The sequence below is a fragment of the Microtus ochrogaster genome, unplaced genomic scaffold, assembly GCF_000317375.1.
Source record: "Microtus ochrogaster isolate Prairie Vole_2 unplaced genomic scaffold, MicOch1.0 UNK74, whole genome shotgun sequence".
In the NCBI taxonomy this organism is placed as follows: domain Eukaryota; kingdom Metazoa; phylum Chordata; class Mammalia; order Rodentia; family Cricetidae; genus Microtus; species Microtus ochrogaster.
Window position 1 is genome coordinate 1584717 of NW_004949172.1, and position 21283 is coordinate 1605999.

At 42.1% G+C, this 21283-nt stretch overlaps 1 protein-coding gene across 1 annotated transcript in view; it reads right to left on the reverse strand.

The window, feature by feature from the left end:
* The window catches only part of LOC101996958 (cytochrome P450 2B2-like), a 27959-nt gene extending 12494 nt beyond the window's left edge, over nucleotides 1-15465 (reverse strand). The window contains exons 1-8 of the mRNA XM_013354848.2: nucleotides 15285-15465; nucleotides 7518-7680; nucleotides 7233-7382; nucleotides 5286-5446; nucleotides 4418-4594; nucleotides 3833-3974; nucleotides 320-507; nucleotides 7-148 (exon numbers count right to left, since the gene is read on the reverse strand). Of these exons, the coding sequence (XP_013210302.1) occupies nucleotides 7-148; nucleotides 320-507; nucleotides 3833-3974; nucleotides 4418-4594; nucleotides 5286-5446; nucleotides 7233-7382; nucleotides 7518-7680; nucleotides 15285-15455 (1294 nt within the window). The 5' untranslated portion in view covers nucleotides 15456-15465. The remainder of the gene's footprint in view (nucleotides 1-6; nucleotides 149-319; nucleotides 508-3832; nucleotides 3975-4417; nucleotides 4595-5285; nucleotides 5447-7232; nucleotides 7383-7517; nucleotides 7681-15284) is intronic.
* Between the last annotated feature and the right edge of the window lie 5818 nt (nucleotides 15466-21283).

Here is a 21283-nt window from a genome sequence, read left to right on the forward strand (position 1 = left end):
TCTCACCTATAGAGAAGGGCATAAATGCTTCAGTTTTCTTCAGAGCCCCACTGGCATCCAGGAAGTGGTCAGGATTGAAGGCATCTGGTTGTTCAAAGTACCGTGGGTCATGAAGAGCTGCACTCAGGATGGTGTACACTTCAGTGTTCTAGGAGACATTGTGAGAGACAAAGATATTAGCATATGCTGATTTCCATATGCAGGCAGTTAGTCTTAGGGAACCCCAGAATGCTGGGAAACCACAAACAGGCTGAGGGTGGTGATTGGGAGAGTGGAGGATAATCATGGCATAGAGATGTGGAATCACAGCTGGTCTCACCTTGGGGAGCAGGTACCCTCGGAACAAAGTGTCTTTGGTGACTTTGTGCGGCACTCCAGTGGGGATAATATCTGCAAATCTCTGGATCTCCCGAATAACAGCCTCAGTGTAAGGCATTTTGGTGCGGTCATCAAGGGATGGTGGGCGGTGTGAGCCGATCACCTGATCGATCTCCTTTTGGACTTTCTCTGCACAGAAAAGGGAGACAGCAGACAATGCTTGCCCTGTTCATGGAGGCAATGCACCGTAACCCTGATTTCTGTGAGCCAATAGCTTAGGAACAGTGCAGATCCAGGAGACTCTGCTGAGAAAATCACAGTGCACTCTGGGACACGCATACCCGCGCCTTTCTCCAGCCATACTTAGGGCTATGTTAGAGACTCTCTCCAAAGCTCCAACCTTGCTCATAAAAAGAGAGAAAAGGAAAACCCACCTCAAAGGGCTCTTTTTGTCTATCAGTCTGAGTGAGGGCTGGAGTGGAAGATGGTAAGAATTTTCCCCAATTGTAATGTAATGTTATAACTTGTGTTTCTGCATAACACACAGACACCCCCCCACATACACAAACATACAGAGAGAAAGACAGACAGACAGATTTCTTGCTTGCAATTTATATTTAAAAAGCCAGAGTCCTGGAGAGATGTCTTAGTGGTTAAGAACACTTGCCGCTCTTGAAGAGGACCCAGGTTCAATTTCCAGCACCCTCATGGCAGTTCACACTGTCTGTGACTCTGGGTCCAGGGGATCCAAACCCTCATACAGAAATATATCCAGACAAAACAGCAATGAACATTAGTAAAAAAAAAGTTTAAAAATGCAGGCCAACAATATAAGGCTTTGTACTCAGGAATAAAAGGAAAGTAAATTAATCTGTGTATGAACAGAATATGAACACATTGGTTAATATGATGGCCAATGAAAGGGCTCAGTCAGCAAATGCATTGGTTTCCATCCTGACAGCCTGGCTTTGACATCAGAACACATGGGAATGTGCAGGAGAGACCCAACTGCACAAAGTTGTCCTCCCACCTCCACACATGAGCCATGCAGACAAACTCACAACAACATCACATCAATTTCAAATTCTTTGGATGTGAGTGTGTAAGTCAACCAAGTGATCGATGGGTTGGTTAATAAAGGAAAGGTTGCAGAGTGAGTGAAATGAACAAAGGAAAAGTAGATGTCCATATTCCACTTCTCACTCACTGTATTAATTAATTAACAAGTCAAAAATGGTGCATACACAAATGAATCAGTGAACATAACTAACCAATAATGAAGTGATGTTAGGTTAACAAAGGAATAGATGAATGAATAAATGAGCAAATATAGGAATAAACAAGTAGGTATATTGAATGATAAGCAAATCACAGATGAATGCATTATTAAATGCATACATGAAGGAGTGGATTGACACGTGAAGGGTGAATTCAAAGGCCAGTGGAAGGATTAAGGAATGAGCAGATTTGTGTATGAATGATCCAAGGAATCAAAGACAGCCAGCCCACTCAAGCAGCCGTGATATAGAATAAAAATTACCCATTTTCTCTACTTCTTCTCCCTCTCCCCTTCTCTCCAACTATTCCCCTTCTAGCCTCCTTTCTCCCCCCACCCTCATGCTCCCAATTTTGTCAGGCATACTTGCCTATTTCCCCATTCCAGGTGGATTTATGCATATTTTTCTTAGGGTTCACCTTGTTACTTAGCTTCCCTAGGGATAGGGACTTTAGGCTTGTTATCCTTTGTTTTACAGCTAGTATTCACCTATAAGTGAGTACATACCATGTTCATTTTTCTGGGTCTGGGTTATCTCACTCAGGATGTTTTTTTTTTCTAGTTTCATCCATTTGCATGCAAATTTCAAGATGTCATTGTTTTTTTTTCCCACTGAGTAGTACTCCAATGTGTAAATGTGCCACATTTTCTTTATCCATTCTTTGATTGAGGGGCACCTAGGTTGTTTTCAGTTTCTGGATATTACAAACAATGCTGCTATTAACATAGTTTGAAATAATGTTCTTGTAGTATGATTGGGCATCTTTTGGGTATATGTCCAAGAATGGTATTGCTGGGTCCTGAGGTAGGTTGATTCCCAATTTTCTGAGAAACTGCCATACTGATTTCCAGAGTAGTTGTACAAGTTTGCATTCCCACCAGCAATGGATGAGTGTTCCCCTTACTCTACATCCTCTCCAGCATAAGCTCTCATTAGTATTCTTGATCTTAGCCATTCTGACTGTTGTAAGATCATGTCAAGATGGAGGAAGGACAGAGATGAGGGCAAGGAAAGAGATATTTTGTGTGAGGGAGCTATTATGGAGTTAGCAAGAAACTTGGCACTAGAGAAATTCCCATGAATCCACAAAGATGACCTCAGCTAAGATCCTAATCAATAGAGGAGAGGGTGTTCAAACTGGACTTGCCCTATAGTCAGATTGATGAATATCTTAAATATCACCATAGAACCTCATCCAGAAACTGATGGAAACAGAGGCAGAGACCCGCAGCAGATCACTGGACTAAGCTCCCAAAGTTCAGTTGAAGATTGGGAGGAGTGAGAATATGAGCAAAGAGGTCAAGACAATAATGGGAACACCCACTGATGCTGTTTACCTGGGTTAATGGGAGCTCACCAACTCCAGTCAAACAAGGAAGGGACCAGCATAGGATCAAACTAGTCCCTCTGAATATGGGTGACAGTTATATGGCTGGGGAAGACAGACAGGTCACTGGCAGTGACACCAGGAGTTATCCATACTGTTTGAGTGGGCTTTTAGGGAATCTATTCTCTTTGAATGGATACCTTGCTCAACCTAGATATAGTAGGGAGGGCTTTGGACCTTCTCCAAAGCAATGTGCCTTACCCTCTCTGAGGAATGGATGGAGGGGTGGAGAGGTGATAGGTAGAAGGGAGGGGAGGAGGTGAGGGAGAGGGAACTGGGATTGGTATGCTAAATGAAAAGGAGAGTTTGTTTTATTTAAAGATTAAATTAAATTAAAAAAATAAAAATTGCAAAGTGATTAATCCAAATAAATGAATGAAATATATTCCCTTAGGTGAAGCAGAGAAGAAAGAACCAAGGATTAATAATGTATAGATAGAGAGAAGATGGGCAGAGGATTACATAAGTGGGTGAGTAGGTGTGTATGGAAAAATGAATGTATGGATGGGTAGATAATGGATGGGTAAATGAATAGAATGGATAAATGGATGAAGAGGAGTATGGACAGAAAGAAGAGTGAACGGATGGATGTAAAGACAGAAGGAAAGGAGGGAAGGAAGGATGGGTAGGTAGATGGATGGATGGAAGGATCAACCTTCAAGTTATAGCAGAAAACAATGGAAATGGACCAGCTGAGGGTTCATTCACACACCACTCACAGCACTGCCTTAGGTTAGAAGTAGACCAAAGCCTTCAGAGCTCCAGATGTAAGAGGCCCATGTCTCATCCTCACAAACCTCTGCAAAAAAAGGAAGCTAGAAGATTCCCCAACTGGCCGCCTGTGGCTCACCTGCAACATGGGGGTATTTGAGCAGGAGCAGGAAGCCAAAGCGGAGCGTGGTGCTGCTGGTCTCAGTGCCAGCAAAGAAGAGAGACAGCACAGAGATCATGAGGTTCTGGTGATGGAACTCTGTGTGTTGGTTGGACTTCTCCTGGTTCCAGATGGGAGAGAGAAGGGAGGGTCAGGGGTGACTGGAAACTTGCAGGGAGATGCGCACACATTCTGGGAATTGTCCTTCTGTCTCACTATCTGGACCACATGGCATTTTCCAGTCCTCGACAATGTCACTTGGCTTCTGCTCTGCCCTCTCTCTCTGCTGTGCTTGCTCTCTTGTAGTTTAGCATGGTTTGTCTCCCAGGTTCTTTCTTTCTCTGAGGTCTTTCCTGCCTTCTGTCCCTCACTCTGTGTTTCTTCCCCACCCTTCTTTCTCCATATCACATTTTCTCCTCCTTTTATTTTCATCATTTTCCAGACACTTCTGCATCTCTTCTACTCCATTTCCTGTCTCTCCTCCCCATCCTCTGCCCCCCTTTCCTCCACTCACACCCTCAGCCTTCACTCTCAGCCATCCCCTCTCATTCACACAGGACGTACCTTCTCCATGCGTATAAGGTAGGTATCAATGAAGTCTCTTGGATTGTTGGGGTCCAAGGTTTTCTGGTGCTTCTCCACGCTGTGGCCAATGTAGTCAAGGATTTCCTGCAGGTTTTTGTAGATTTGTCTGTGGGTACCAGGAAAGTACTTCAGGAAGCCAGAGAAGAGCTCAAACACCTGTAAGAAAAAAGGGCTGAGGAGGTCAACTGGAACTAGCAGGTCTCAGGAAGTGGACAGTGCTCCTAGGTAGACAGATGTCACAAAAGAACACACACACCTCCCACACATGCGTGCCATACATACCCATGCCTTGAACTGTATCTTCAAATCAGTCTCTAACCTTCATTTTACATTCTCTGTATTTCAATTTTCTCTGCTCTCTCTCCCAATCCCCCTTGTTTTGTCTTAATTTGTTTTAAATTGTGGGGTATTGTGTTTTGAACACATTAATGCCAGACAGGCTTTAAATTCAACATGTAGCCTAGGATTGTCCCAGATTTCTAATGCTCCAGCCTCCACCACCGAAATTCTGATATTTTATGTATTGTACACCACCAAGTCCTAGAGATGAACTCAGGGCTCATGCATAAACTATGATCTCCTCTGTCCTTTAAGATACAGCTGCATCCCCCACCTCATCATTTTCTTATGTTGGGATGATTCAATATTTCTGCATTAAGACCTCTCCACCCTGATTAACATTCCTCTCTTCCTCTGTTTCTCCCTCCATCCCTCCAGGAGCCCAAGTTTCCTTGCTTCTCAATGTTGTCTCTGCCTTTCTTCCATTCCTAAGACACCGCCTTCTTCACCCACAGAGCAGCCTCTTCTTTCCTCTGCCTTGGATGCTCCTCTCTTCCCACCTACTGACCTGGCTGGAGAATGAGCTGATGAGCGGGAAGGTCCGATAGATCACATCCAGTAGGTGCAGGAACTGGCGGTCTTTGTAGTCAAAGCGCTCTCCAAAGACAATGGAGCAGATGATGTTGGCTGTGATGCTCTGGAAGAGGTAAGTAGGATCCAGGGGAGCTCCTGGAGGGTGAGGATGCAGAACAGGAGACAGGGATATAGAACTAGGGAAATATTTGGCTCCAGTTCCATCTCTGTAAAGCTGTCCCTACCACTCACTACTCAACAAACATTTGCTCATATGAAGCACGTAAGAGTCTGGACCCTTCACTCAGAGATGCACGCATACTTTTATTTATCTCCCCTCAGTACTGTACAGAATATGGGATGCTATTCATATACACAGAAGGGGAGACACCTTCACAAAGCAACTCAGCTAATCATGACTGGAATTAGGATTCTAGGAACAAGTCATAGAGTGAGTGCAGTCAGTCTACACCTGTACTATCCTGGCTCTGAACTGACAGCTAACTCCCACGGGCAGAAATGGTGCACAGAAGGGTTCATGGATAGCTGTGTGAATTTACAAACCCTGCACACTTCGTGCCCATCTGCAAGTCTTCCTCCATTCCCTCTCTGACTTACTGCATTCCTTCTGTGACCTCCTACATCCCTTCTCTGACTTCCTCCATTCCTTCTCTGACTTCTTCCAACCCTTCTGTGACTTTCCTCATCCCTTCTCTGACTTCTTCCATCTTTCCTGTCACTTCTGAGCTCTGTGGTGTTCCAGAAGCCATCAGCCCCTGCTGCCTACTGCCTTGGTGTGGCAGGTTCAGTCTTGGACCCTGGTTGTTGGAGGGCTACTGTCAGTCCAAAATTATTGGGGCACTGTTGTCCCTCACCCAAGGATGGCTTATCTGTGGTCTCTGATCCTGTGTGGATCCTTCCTTGGGGCTCAACAGCTTCACTCTCAGCCTTGGAGCTCACGTCTCTCCCTCTGGGTCCCTCCATCACTGACTTTCTCCCATCATTTTCTCAGCCTCTGCAACTTTCTTACCTCCTGTCTCCTCACTGAATCCTCAGATATCTTAAGAAAGGTCAATAAGAGATGGCAAATAGCCAGTGTAAAGAAATGGAGGTGCAAGCATGGTTGTGTACCAATGTGACCTTGGTATAAAGAACCTTAAAGTGCCCAGAGGTCCTCTGAGTTCTATCGAATGAGCCTCTGTGTGTTCACTGCTGTTCACCAGGACAATCACATGGAAGAAAACACAATTCCCTGCTTAGACCACATCTGCAGGCCCTCCTGCTCACTTCCCTTTCATTGAACTAACATCTATGTTTGTCTTTGATAAGACCATGGGCAGAAGAGGGAGCAAAGACAAAGGTTAAGACAATGTGGCATTGAACTCTATGTGCAATAGAAGAGGAACTTGGAAATCTCACTCTCTTGCCTCTACCTCTGGAGTGCTGGGATTACACACATGCAGGACCATGCCCACTGCATATGGTGCTGTAAGCTCTCCACAACTCAGCCACAGCCACATCAAAGGCAGGACCTCAAAATGTAGACAAGGCTAGACTTGAGCTCATGGCCATCTTCTGTCACCTTCTGAGTTCTGAGAGGATGTGTGTTCACCAAAACTATCCAATTGATGAAGAAAATTAACTCACAGAGTGATTTTCTGAAGGGAAGTGACCACCATGGGCAGTATGTGCTTGGAAACAAAATACCTCAAATTTCTTTCCTGTCCTTGTGAATCTCTTTCCACTTCTGTCTGTATCTCATCCCCAAACTCACTCTGTCTCTGTGTATCTCTCCCTCTCTATGTGCATGTGTGTGTGTATATGCGTGCGTGTCTGTCTGCCTGTCTGTTTCTCTACCCTTGTCTGTCTCTTTCTCTTTCTTAGGCTCTGCACTCAGGTCCCTGTGTCACCATCTTCTTTCTTCCCATTCTCTGGAACTCACCCTGGGATTTCTGCAGCTCCTCCACCAGATATTGGGCCTCCTCTTGAATCCGCTCCTCTATACTTCGCTTGCCCATCCCAAAATCTTTCATGGTGGCCAGAGAGAATCTCCGAAGTGTCTTCCAGCGTTCCCCATTAGAAAAGATCATACCTAGGAATGGAGGGGAAGCATTGATGGGTTACAAGGGAAGTTCAAAGACCCTGAGTTCTTCCCCACATATTTGGCTCCACCTCTCACACAACTTCCTGGATGACATCCTCCACTCCATCCTGTCCCGTATCTCACCATGTCCTTGTACAGTTGGGTCAAACACAGCAATGGTCCCCCGGCCAGAGAAAGCCTCAGCTTGGTCCACCAGAGCTTCCCTTATGGCATCTGTCCCACACAACATGACTACAGGCCTCGGTCCCAGGTACACTGTGAACACGTCTCCATATTTTTTTTGAAGCTGCCAAGCATAAGGGTACAAGGGTTGTGGTTAGTTGGTGCAGACTTTGTTGTTACACTGTGAAAACACCTAGACACAGACTGATTAACAGGAACCCCTCTGCTGGCCACCCTTTCTCTCCTGAGGACCTAAGAGGTGAAGGGTTAATTCACCAGACAGGCAGGGTCTGCACCGATTGGTTGGATTTTCTAATCAGGATACCAGCACTGTAGAGTAGGGAGACAGGGCAACACTTGTTTATAATTCTGGCACAAGAGAAGTAGAGACTAGAGAACCAGTAGTCATCCTTGTCTGCACATACAGTTTGAAGCCAGTCTCACTTACACATGACCCTACCTCAAAAATAATAGATACAGATGTGGATGCAGATGTGCATTAGTTCTGTGCCCATACCCTTCAGTCTGGCCAGGTGAACCATGCTTCCTGTGGTCCAGCTTCAGCCTGTCCAATGCCTCCTGACAACGTTCAGAGAGAACAGCCCTAACCCACCCACTGGTTTACATGGGAAGGAAAGTGATAGTCACCTAGTAGTGGTCCTGAATGTGAGTCATGACTGCAGTTTGGACAGTTAGGGAAATACCCAACCATGCAACCATCAGGGCATCTACAGGGAATTGGTGTCAGAAACATGACAACCTCCCAGTGCTCAGAGCCCTTGAGGACCATCGTGTGGAGTTTGCAAATAACCCTCCCTCTTTTGTAACTTTTACTCTCTCTAGATTGCACTGCAGCTAATAGAAATGGAAGGCTATGAAAATGGTCAGTGTCCAGTGTTGTTTAGGGGACAATGCTAAGATAAAGCTCTGCATATGTTTGATGTGATGTATTTATGTTTTTGGATGGGGTCACAGCATCGAATCTTATGCAACAATGTACTTACAAACCTCAGACCAGATCAATGGTGGAAGTGAAACTTGCCAACTTAATGCTACATATAAGCCAGTTTTGTTTCCATCTTCTTCATCTAAATGATGTTCAAACACAGATGCAGTTGATGGTGTGTCAGGATAGTGGGAGGTAGTGACTGCAAGGGGCTGAGACAGGGACCAGTCATGATGTTAAACATCAGTGGTAAGAAAGTGCTCATTTAAAAAATTCATGGAGTTGGGCTTCTTGAGAAGTGACTCAGTGTCCAACAACATCTTAACTCAAAACTTAATAGTTGGAAGAGGAGAGGTAGCTCAGTGGCTAAGAGCACTGCTGTTGTTGCAGAGGCCCTGAGTTTTGTCCCACCTCCCATGTCAGATAGCTAAAAACTGCCATGAATGTCAGCTTTTTGTGATTTGATGACCTCTTTGGTTTCTTCAGATACCAGATATGCATAAGGACCATTCACAAACACATTCACACAAACACGAATATGAAGAATATGATGAAGCCTGACTGGAGGAAATGGACAGATTGACAGAGGAGGACACCTGGCACCCTCCTCTGGTCTTTGCCTCCATGAATAGGTTTGTGTCCCCAATTAGCAATATACTCACACAGACAAGACAGACATGGTCATAAATAAGAGTGGTTTAAAAGTTATTGTTAAGGTTTCTTTAAAATGCTGTGCACTTCCTTCTGCAAGCCCCCTCCTGGTTCCCTACGTCTGCTCTTACATCCATAAGAACGGTTTCACTACAACCCAAATCACTGCATTCACTGAAACACACCTTACTTAATACCCTGAACCTTCCTCAAGCACCTCATTGTACCCTTGCTGCTGAAAATAAGACCAGACTCTCTATCATGATCGTACCTCTGTACCTGAACTTATCCCATCTGTCGTGGTGCCTCATTAAATCCTGTTTATGGGTGCTAGGACTTGAAGGGGAACAGGGTCAGGGAGCGACATGGAGCTGGTGTCAAAGAGGAACAAGGGAGAAATGGGGAAGCAGAGGACTGATTTATTTTTAGGATGAGGCTGAAAAAAATGTTCACCCAATATAATAGCATCATTACATAGAGTGCTGGTGGCCATGTAAGAGGTCAGGTGGCATTTGAAACCCACGGTATCAGCTCAGTGGGGAGAAACTCTCTCATGGGCCAAGTTGGACAGGCAAGACCCTGAGATCACAGACTCATGGGCATGTTTTGTTTTTGCTGTGCCTTTTCATGCTTGTTGCTTGTCTTTTTTATTTTTTTTTATTTTTTTATTTTTTTTTGGTTTTTCGAGACAGGGTTTCTCTGTGGTTTTGGAGCCTGTCCTGGAACTAACTCTGTAGACCAGGCTGGTCTCAAACTCACAGAGATCCACCTGCCTCTGCCTCCCGAGTGCTGGGATTAAAGGCGTGCGCCACCACCGCCCGGCTCTGTTGCTTGTCTTTTTCTGTTATCTGGCACTGTGTGAATGACTGTGGAGAGATCCCCACTGTTTGTGAAGTTGTGTGTTTATATCATGAAAACATTCCATTCTACTGGGCAATTCTTATCTGTGAGTTGTCAAGAAGATGATACTTCCCTAAACTGTACTATCTAATTGATATAACAATGATAACTTATTCGCAGTGGTGAAGAAAAGTAAATATAAGGAAATGTGACAGAGCTAGGGCCTATGTGTGGCAGCATTCTTGCTGGGCTACACCTGGTCCAGCTCCAGAGTGCTAGCACCTAGCTTTATCCATCTTTTATTAGCAATTAACCTTTTTTCTTTTAACTCTTGTTGCCCTTTGTCTGAGAGTTTCCCATGGGTACAAAGCCTATGAAAAACATGGTTAGAAGGAAACCCAGAAAGCAGTGGTTTGTCCTGAATCAGGTAATTATTTTTTTGCATCATCTCTTTAGAGGCCCAGTCAGGATGTTTTGAGGATATGGACATGTACTTGCTAGGTGAAAATTGGAGAACAATAAAGGAGCCCTGGGCAAAGGGAAAACAGTCATTCCTGAAGGTTGAGTCCTGAATGTTGAGTATTGATGGATCAGTCTTGTAGGGTCTCTAGAAAGACTGACCTGCCCTGTAGCCAAGAAAGGCTAAATTCATTTTTAAGGCATCTCTGAGTCTTCATTTCACAGACCCATGGGAACCCACACTCCTGAGCTGTGACATCCACAACACCTATGAGTTTCACTTATGTAGCTGTATAGATCGTAGCTCAAGCTAATGATAAAGAGAAACAATAGATTCCCAGGAGCCAGGCTGGCTCAAGTTTCTTCAATTTGATGCTAAAAGACACAGTCACAAGTTTATGTGTGCACCATTAGCCAAAACAAAACTTTTTTTTTAATTTTTCAAGACAGGGTTTCTCCGTAGCTTTTTGGTTCCTGTCCTGGAACTAGTTCTTGTAGACCAGGCTGGCCTCAAACTCACAGAGATCTGCCTGCCTCTGCCTCCCGAGTGCTGGGATTAAAGGCGTGCACCATCACCGCTGGGCCAAAACAAAACTTTAAAACTATTTCAGGTTAAATCATATGTTTTGATAACAGCCTTAAGATAAAAAGCCCCAGAAAACAATATAATGTTCAGAAAAACACAGAGCTGAGTTGCAGATTCACAAGGTTAGGGTAAAAAAACACAAGGCAGCCCAACTGCTGCTGGCTGACACACTTTCCTGGCTAGGGCTGATTGGTGATCAAAGGTGACAGTTAACTCCTTATACTCGTTCCTGCCCTATATGTCCTGATATAAGAAACTATTGATGGGTGAATATGCACCCTAAAGATTTAAAGTACAGCTGACTGGTTTTCACACATAAAAGTTTAGACTTGCGATTCCTTTATGATTTCTTATAAAATTGTCCATCAAGATAAATAATAGAATGATTGCTGTTTTTCTTTGTAATCACAATGTGTAGCCTGCAAACAAAAGAGTTGGCTGAGATAAAATACTTTCTGCTTGCTCCTGTTCTGTTAATCTAACAAGTTACTTGATGTAAATGTAAGTGGGATACTGGGATGACTTTGTTTTCAGTCATGTAAAGGTGATAAAAAACATGGTTTTACCTGTATTTCTTATAATCATTCAATTGAAATATAGAATGTAACCACATTGTGATTCCTATACTGCCTGAGAAGTTTGTTGGGTTATATAAGCCATAGAAAAAGGTATACAGTAGACAGAAGACAAGAAGAATAGAGAATAAAGAAGGAAACCATTGAGAGAGTGTGTCTTTCTCCCTAGCTCCCTTGGGTAGATACATCTTAGGTCATGCCAATGCCATTGTTTCTTTTGGAGCCCTATGCTTTGGGAGACAGGTTCCCCAAGCAGCAATAATAGAGTTGATTTATTAAAGAAAAATGATGTAGGTGGGTCTTCTATCTATCTGTTGTTTCATTGGTTAATTAATAAAGAAAACTGCTTGGCCTGATAGGTCAGAACATAGGTGGGTGGAGTAGACAGAACAGAATGCTGGGAAGAAGGGAAGTGAGGCAGATGCAATGAAGCTCTGACCCAAGGTGGATGTAGGCTAGAATCTTCCGGGTAAGCCACCACCTTGTGGTGCTACACAGATTACTAAATATGGGTTAAACCAAGATGTGAGAATTAGCCAAAAAGAGGCTGAAACTAATGGGTCAGGCAGTGTTTAAATGAATAAAATTTGTGTGTTATTTGGGGGCATAAGCTAGCCGGTGGCTGGGAGTTGGGCGGTGGGAAGAGGCCCGCCTCATCACTACAGAAAAATTAACGTGTTATTTTGACACTATAGTATGCTGGCGATTTCTAATCCTATTAGTAGCTTTGATGGTCCAGCTCCTTTCTGTCTCTACTACTGGCCAAAAGAATGTTGTCATTAAGACTCAGTCTCTGTAATAAACACACCATGATTAAAGCCCACAAAACCATCTTACATCAACACAGATGCCTAGAAGAGATCTCAGCTTTTTGAGCCACCAGAGAATTTTTCAAGAAACATTCCAAAGGGCTTGCCAGCTGCACATGGGTTTGGACCTTATGGAGCTGACACAGCCTTTAACAGCTGTATTTGAGTCAGGCTCCTGGCTCATCCACAACACGCTTAAGAGAGCCAACCTGGTTGTGTCTGGGTTTCACCACAGGATATCACCACCACTTGATATCCAAAGGCATCTGTCTGGCCCAGCTGCTCTTTCCTCTTGCCTGTTCCATGTGCTATGCCTTCACGGATTCTCTGCTGCTGATTTAGTCCCCAATATGGTTGTGTTGAGAAGTGTCAGAGCCCTGGGGAGCTAGAACCTAGTGAGAGGCACTGGGTCTTTGGGGGCAGATCCATAGAATAGGTTAATGCTGGTCTCACAGAGAGGACTGGATTCTCAGAGAATGGATTAGTACAAAACAAGGCCACTGTACATGATTAGCCTCTTCTGCATGTTACAGGCTTTCCTGCATTGTGACACATAAGACGTTTTCTCACTAGAGGCTGGAAGAATGGACTGCTTGATCTTACACTGTCACACTGCACAAGTTTGAGTAGGATAAGCCTTTAATTTATAAAGAATTTAACCTCTCTAATTTTTTTGTAGAAACAGAAAAGAGATGAAGACGTGAGAGATTTTTTCTCTTGCCTTTAGTTGAATCACTTCAGTTCTTACCATCTTTGGCTCACACCAAGCCAGTTCATTGCTATGACCTGGAGATTCAGTGCCGGCCTCTTTCCTGTCACACCATGATCTCCCCCATCTGGTTCTACTCTTTTCCTAATACCAGCTGCTGCTCAGGAATGGCTTCTTTTCCATACCTGTCATCCTTCTAGAAAGTCTTTGTGGTTTGTTCAAGTCCTGTCTCTTATGTAATTCTGTCTGAACACTCAACCAATCTTAAAATTCTTATTGATGTGGGATTCCCTTATGTATGCTGTGAATACCATTGGTTAATAAAATAACTGTCTGAAGCCCATAGTAAAATAGAACAGATCTAGGTGGGGAAAACTAAAACCAAACACTGGGAGGGAGAAGGCAGAGTTAGGGAGAAGCCATGGAGCCTCTGGAGACAGACTCTCGGAACTTTAGCTGGGAAGCCACAGCCTCATGGGGATACCCATATTACTAGAAATGGGTTAAACTAAGATGGAACAGTTAGCCAATAAGAAGTTATACCTAATGGGCCAAACAGTAATTTAATTAGTACAGTTTTGGTGTGATTATTTTGGGGCTGAGCAGCCAGGAACCAACAAGCAGCTTTTTCCTACATCTTATTGTTTTGCTTGTATCCAATATCACCCAAATGAGCAGATAACTTGTGTAGTTGAATTTTATGAGTTTATTATACATATATAAACATACTCTTATCTCCTGACAGTCATGGAAGTCAGTTCAGCTCCAAGACTGCCACGTCCATTGGATTGTGGATTTGAACAGTTCTTTAAGGAGTTCTATAAAGTTTAGGAATTCCCTTCCCAGAGCACATTGTCAACCTCTGGAAACCTTGTTTGCAGGACATGATGACTATCCTTACAAGGAAAAGATGCAGCATGTCATGCTATCATGACAGGATGTCACCAGCCCTCTCTTTGAGTCTCTGGGCAGTTAAGTATGCTGGGAGAAATGCCACTTTCTTCAATGATGTAGCTGTTCATAAGTTGCTCACCTTCAACTCAATTGCCCCCACATCCATACTCACTCAGGCAACCATAGTTACCTCCAAGTAAGAAGGGCCTTCAGACACAGAGGAGAGGAAAATGAGAAATGAAGGAATTAGACTTTCAAGGAATAAAAAATAATTCCAGCACTCAGAAGGCAGAGATAGGTGGATCTTGATGAGTTTGAGTCTCTCTACAGAGTGAGTGACAGGACAGCCAGGACACTTTCACAGAGAAACCCTGTCTCAAAAAAAAAAAAAAACAGGAAAAAAGAAAAGGAAAATAACAACAACAAGGCAAACCAACTAACCAAACAAACAAACAAAAAGAATAAAAAATAAATATGATTTTATTTGACCTTTCCAATATCTAAGGAACACTATTTTAAAACACTTGTGGCCAGGTGTACCACACATCTTTAAATCCAGCATGTGAGATGTTAACTCAGAAGGATCATTAGCCTGAGAAACAAGAATGATCTTCTCTCAAAAAAAAAAAAAACCAAATGAATACACCATTTGTCCAGGTGGGTGATATATTAAAATCAAAGAGGTAGCAGGAGTTGAGATTGCTGTCACTAAATCAGATCTCTAAACAGGAACTGGAGCCAATCAGGTGCTAAGTGATTATTAATAAAGAAGCGTTAATTGAACATAAAATCTCAATTGTGAAGACTACTAGAGATGGTTTCAGGGTTGGCTTCTTGGGTGGTCCTTGTGTTTATAACTGATAAACACTCCCTGTCTACCCCACCTCCTGACCTGCCTCTCATCCCCTTTGTTCCTGAATACAGCAGACTAATCTCTTATCTGTGGGTGCCTGTGACACTTTTCTTTCTCTTTTGAAACAAAGAAATATCAGATAGGAAAACTGTAAGCCCTTGGTGCATGCCATGACACCCCAACACCATTCACACTCCAAGCACAGTGTCTCACACTGTCCCACAGCGAGGACACACCTGTCAACCTGAGCACCATCAACCACCAACCAGCACCTCACCTTTCACTCAGCAATCTTCCCACCTGAACCTACTGCCTGAAAGGAGTTCCTTCTTCACCCCAAATGAGTGATATTCAGGAGCAAACATGCAACTAATCCCATATGGCAAAGGCCATGTGCATGTCTTACCTGAATAAAGGAGTTGAGGAGGCCTCTTCTGTCCATCTGAAGGAGGTTTCCCAAGAGGGGCAGGGGACGGGGTCCTGGTGGAAGGTGACCACGAGCCTTTGGGTGGCCCCTGATCATGAGTAGTAAGAAGCCCACAAGGAGAGCAAGGAGGAGCAGGACACTGGGCTCCATGGTCCTGGTCTGAGCACTGTCGACTTCACTGCACACTCCAGCAGGACTTTATGCTGAACCTGGATTTTCACCCAGTTGAGCAACTTCAGTTGTTCCCACCTCCTGTCTCCTCACTGTCCAGGAGTGTGATTACCATACTTCCTGATTGGGCAGTGACCTGCTCACTCACTATCTTCTTACCTCCACCCTAACCCTAGAACACCATGAAACAGATACACAGGACAAAGGGCATAGGGAGTAATGTGTCTTAATTTCTTAGGGTAAGTGTACATATGCCAGCTCAGTTCTGTCTGTTTATTTTCTCGGACACGGCCCTGTGCATGTTTACTATGTGCTTTATATATAAAAAGTCATTTCTAATATGAAAATGCAGTTTGATGTTTCTGTGTTAGGGTCTAGATTACTTTCTAACCTACTTTTGCATATCTGGGAGTGTGTTTGCATATATAATCTTAAATTGAGGAGGCCTATCTGTATGTTCTTAGATTTATATGTAAATGTATTCACATTTAAGTAAGAGAAGAGTGTTGCATGATCCTCTCTCTCTCTCTCTCTCTCTCTCTCTCTCTCTCTGTGTGTGTGTGTGTGTGTGTGTGTGTGTGTGTGTGTGTGTGTGTCTGCACAGTCCCTGGCCTAAGGCTCCAAGGAGCTGAAGATGAAATTTCTTGAGAGGCCCCATGGTATCTCTGGCAGGTGATGGCCAAAACTGAGAGAGATAGGAGAAGCAAGAGATGCAGGAGTGGGGAGATTGGGAGCCAGGAGGAGAGAGTCTGAATCCTGGAAAAGGAGCCTCTTGAAGCTCTGGGCAGCTGTGATAGGTAGCTTTATTGTCAACTTGATACAAGCTCGGGTCATTTGAGCGGAAGGAACTTCAGTGGAGAAAACGAGCCCATAAAATCACCCTGTGGTCAATCCTGTAAGGTATTATTTTTAGTTTTGTAAATGGAGACTGCTCATTCATTTTCTGCCCACACAGACTGGAATAATCACACAGAAACTATATTAACTACAGCACTGTTTGGCCAATAGCTTATACATATTCCTAGTTAGCTCTTACATCTTAAATTTACCCATCTCTATTAATCTGTGTATTACCATGATGCTGTGTCCTACCAGTAAGTTTCTGGCATCTCCCCAACTCTGCCTTCTTTCTCCATGCATTCAGTTCATTTTCTCTACCTAGCTCTATTCTCCATGCCATAGGCCAAAATAGCTTAATTATTAATAAAACTTATTTATATTATACAGAGGAGAATCCCACATCATTAACTTTTTCTGTCTAAATACAAAGGAAGGTTTTTAACTTTAACGTAATAAAATTACATATAACAAAACATTTATCAAGAAAGAATTACAACTACAATTTTTTGTCTATTTGTAACTGCAAAGTTTCATATCTAATTTATCTTTTATCATAACTAAGAAAAACTGTAACTATCTGCCTCCAACTCCATCAAAGTTCCCAGAAGGATATAATATTGTCTAAGTAATCATTAAATGCATGATAAGCAACTTCTAAAACTCTAGAATTGACGGAGACATCTCGCTGCCTAGAGAGTCATCTAAAGTGCTTCTGTAAGGTTTGAGTATCCATCTTTAGTCTACAGGCCCATAATATCTGGTTGTCTTTTCCATGAAGCAGAAAATTTGAAAGACTATATTGCCTATATTGGCAGTTTGTCAGTCATTTTATTCCGTGTTCTGCGAAATGTCTGACAGGCTCTTTCATGAAGCAGGAACCCTGAAGGACTGTCTCACCATTTTTAGACAAGTTCAGTAGTCATTTTTCTGTGGGTCCTGCATGTCCAATTCATGCAGCATAGCATCAAGCAGTTCAGGCAAGAGCAGTTTCTTGCCCAAATGGCTAGCCTTTCCATATTGAAGGCAAATTCCATAATGAGTTTCTTCAATGACTAATAACCTCCCTGATGTAGTTGGTGCTGCTAGAAGCAGAAATGTCTTATTGTTGAGAAAAGTCTAAGTTCTTAAAATATTTTAAGTGCCATATTCTGTTGGTGTTTGAAATGTTGAAGATTATCTAACTGAAATGTATTCTGTATATCTAGTAAATGTAACTAATATGACTATAGGTTTGACTATTATAAATGACTATCTATCAATCTGTAATTTTAAATTACACATTTAACTTTAAATGAGTTGCACAAGCACGATAAGTTAAATAAGAGCAGAAATAAATATACGTAGTCTAATGTATATTAGTAAGATCCATACTAATGCAAAGTATACATAAAATATATTATATTACCCTTTTTTAAAAAAGAAATTGACTGTGACTATAAAGTATTTATACCCAACCCCTTTTAAATGAAAAGAAGCATTTGTAAACAATCATTTTGAGAATCTGTGTGTTGCTTGCTCCAAACTACTTCCTGCTGTTTGTGGGCTAAGTATTTTTAGAGTTCTTGGAGACATTTCAGGGAATCTTTTTCATCAACCCACATTATCTTGGAAGGAATTCACAGGTTCTAATCTTCTGTGGTAACAAAAGCAGTACCTCTTTTTTAAAAATATTGTATCTTTAGACTCAAATTTTGAAGTCAAGATACTTTTAAAATACATATGTTGGTTTAGCATTGCAGCCCCCAGAATCAATTTTTTTTTCAGTTGTTAGCTCATTAGCAGTCAAAAAAAATCCAATGAAAACACAAGAATATACATAGTTTGGACTCTATGTGTATTTTATATCTTTACATGACTTTTTATTCTCTATTACTTTTTAATATTTATTTTATCATCTTTACTCCTTTAATCTATGACTGTCTGTACTCTTTCTTCTCTCTCTCTCTCCAAAGCCCATATACATTTATTCAGAGGTCTTTTTCACCTGAATCTGTCTTATTGTGTATCTGTAATCATTTTCTGACCAGGAGAACCTTTTTTGTTGTTGTTGTTCAAATCCTAAGCAGGTGTGGCTAGGACTAATACTAAGGCTTTGCCTGTAGGCTCTCCCAATTCAACAAGGCAGAGGTATGTTTACCACCACTGCAAGCCATTCTTATCACCCCAGTACCATCAAGCAGTTTGTAACAAGCTTCTCACAGACCCCTTTTAAGTGCTGAACCTCCCAATAGAGCCAGAGCCATTTGTGATACTACTAGAAACCAGAAAGCCATTTCTTAAAGAAGGTGGGAATGTTTTTGCTATTTTTTTTGCTGATACTGCTGAGTCAGGAGGCCCTCTCTTCAAGGAGTTGTGCCTCTACTTACCACCACCAAACAGAGTCAATCTAACAATATGCAGCTACCAAGAGGCTCTAATGCACTCCCATTTTTGTTGGTCTAGAAGCCCTTTCTTCATGTTTTCTGAGGCTTTTTATGGATGCATATTGCCAAATATTTGGGTGCCACTTTGTAAATTAAGACTGCTCATTCATTTCTGGGCTACCCAAACCCAAATAATCAAGCAGAAACTATATAAATTGGCCAATAGCTTAGGCATATTGCTAGCTAGTACCATGATTCTGCTGTTTTTCTCTCTGCATTCAGATTAGTTTTCTCTGCCTAGCTCTATTCTACCATGCTATAGGCCAAAGTAGCTTCTTTATTAATAAAATATATTCACAGAATGCAAAGGAGAAGACTACAACATTAGTGATTGATGGGGAGGGACCAGCCACTTATGGTGGTGCTGCCTCTGAGCTGATGATCCTGGGTTCTATAAGAAGGTGGATTAAGCAAGCCATGAAGAGCAACCATAAGCAGCACCTCTCCATGGCCTCTGCATCAGCTCCTGCCTCCAAGTTCCTACCCTGACTTCCCTGGACTATGAACTGTAAAGTTGGAATATGAGCAAAATAAACACTTTCCTTTTAAGATGCTTTTTTCCATGCCTTTTCACACATAAAATACATTCATTCCATACTAATAAGCCCCAAGTTTCATTTTGCTGACAATCCTTTACACAACCATTTATGTTGTAGACTTTATTATCTATCATTAATTTGGGAAAATATAAACTGGTAAAAATGTGTATAGTTCATGTATATGGATGATGGAAGGTTGTACACATGTCTACTGCTTAGATGAGAATTTATCTTTTCTCTGTCATAACTTGTTCTTATCCTGATATCTACAAAAGAATTGATGACAAATGAAGAAATGACAGGTCATGTTGACTCATCTCCAGAAGAAAATCAGGGAGACATTAAGAAAGAACCACAAAAACAAAACTGGCATCTATAGAACCTTTCAAATTACAGAGGCATTATATGTCAAAATTGACTGAAAATGTAGCTCAGTTGGTAGAATACTTGCCCAGCGTGTACAGAGTTCCAGATTTAATTTTTAGCATTGCATTAAATTAGTGTGGTAGCACTAAATTACAGAAGCATTATAGGACAAAATTATCTGAGTATGTGGCTAAGTTGGTAGTCTTTACCCAGAATTCATGAAGTTCTGAGTTTTATCCTCAACATGGCATTAAGTGGTTGTGATGGCACATTTGTACAATCCTGTCACTCTGAAAATGGAACAGGAATTTAATATTATTTTAAATACATAATTATCACACTTTCAGAAATAATGACTTTCCCCAAGTATTTTCTATAAAAGAAATTTCAGTTATCCAGAACCCCAAACCATCAACATCATCATGACTCAGTGACTAAGGATGACTCCACACATATGGTCCTCCTAATAGATCAGCAGGTCCTCAGGCTACTCTTGCACCATAATGGATTCCCTCTTTTAGAGACAATGTCTAATGTAGATCTTATTGAACTTGGACTCACTTTATATCCAAGGATGACATTGAGCTTTTGGATATAAAGCACCTGCCACCAGCTCCCAGGTGCTGGAAATACAAGCTTGAACTACATGGCCATCTCAAGGAATGCACAGGATGAAAATCAGGGTTTCATGTAAGCTATGTCAGTCAGAACTCTACCAACTTTGCTACATCCATTGCCTCCATAATTTCTGTTTTGTTGCTTTGTTTTGTTATGGAAAGAGTCTCACACTGTAGCCCTGTCTGGCTTTGAACTTCTGGTCTTCCCATTTCTCAGGATTAGAGCTTTGTGGCAACACAACCAGTTATTTGTTCTCAGCCTCACTTTAGCCTCAGAATGGCTTTTCACTTCTGAAGATGCTGGATTTGTAAGCTAACATCACCATGCCTGGCATATATATTGGGTATTTTTTTTAATGATATACCTGAAATCTGATGAGCATTTGAGCTGGTAGCTTGTCTTAATTGGGAATCTAAATATTCTCCAAAGTTGTTCTTTGTTCTTTTTTTTTTTTACTTTTCTTAAAAAGTCTTGGATTTATATTTAGAGTTCTTGAATCCTCCCACTAAAAATGAGGATTTCCATGGCTCTGATGTTCCAAGAATATCTGAGGTTTTCCAATAGTTGGGAAACAATAACATATTGAGTTGATTTAAATTTATACTTGATTAACCATATCACATTTGAAATACTGTCGTAGGAGGCTGCTTGTAGGTTCCCAGTTGCCAAGAACTGGAAAAACCACAGAGAAACTGTATTAATTAAATCACTGCTTGGCCTATTATTGCTAGTTATATTATTGGCTACTTCTTACAACCTAAACTAAGCTATCGTCACTAATCTGTGTATTTCCATGTGACTATGGCTTACTGGCTAGGTTCTGTCATGTCTGTCTCTGGCATCAGCTACATGACTTCTCTTGGTTGCATCTTCTTTCTCCCAGCATTCATTTTAGTTTTACCTGCCTACGTCTATTCTGCCCTGCACAAGCCCAAGACAGTCCTTTATTAACCAATGGTATTCACAGCTTACAGAGGGGAGTCCAACATCAAATACATTTGGATGTTGGACTCTTTGTTTG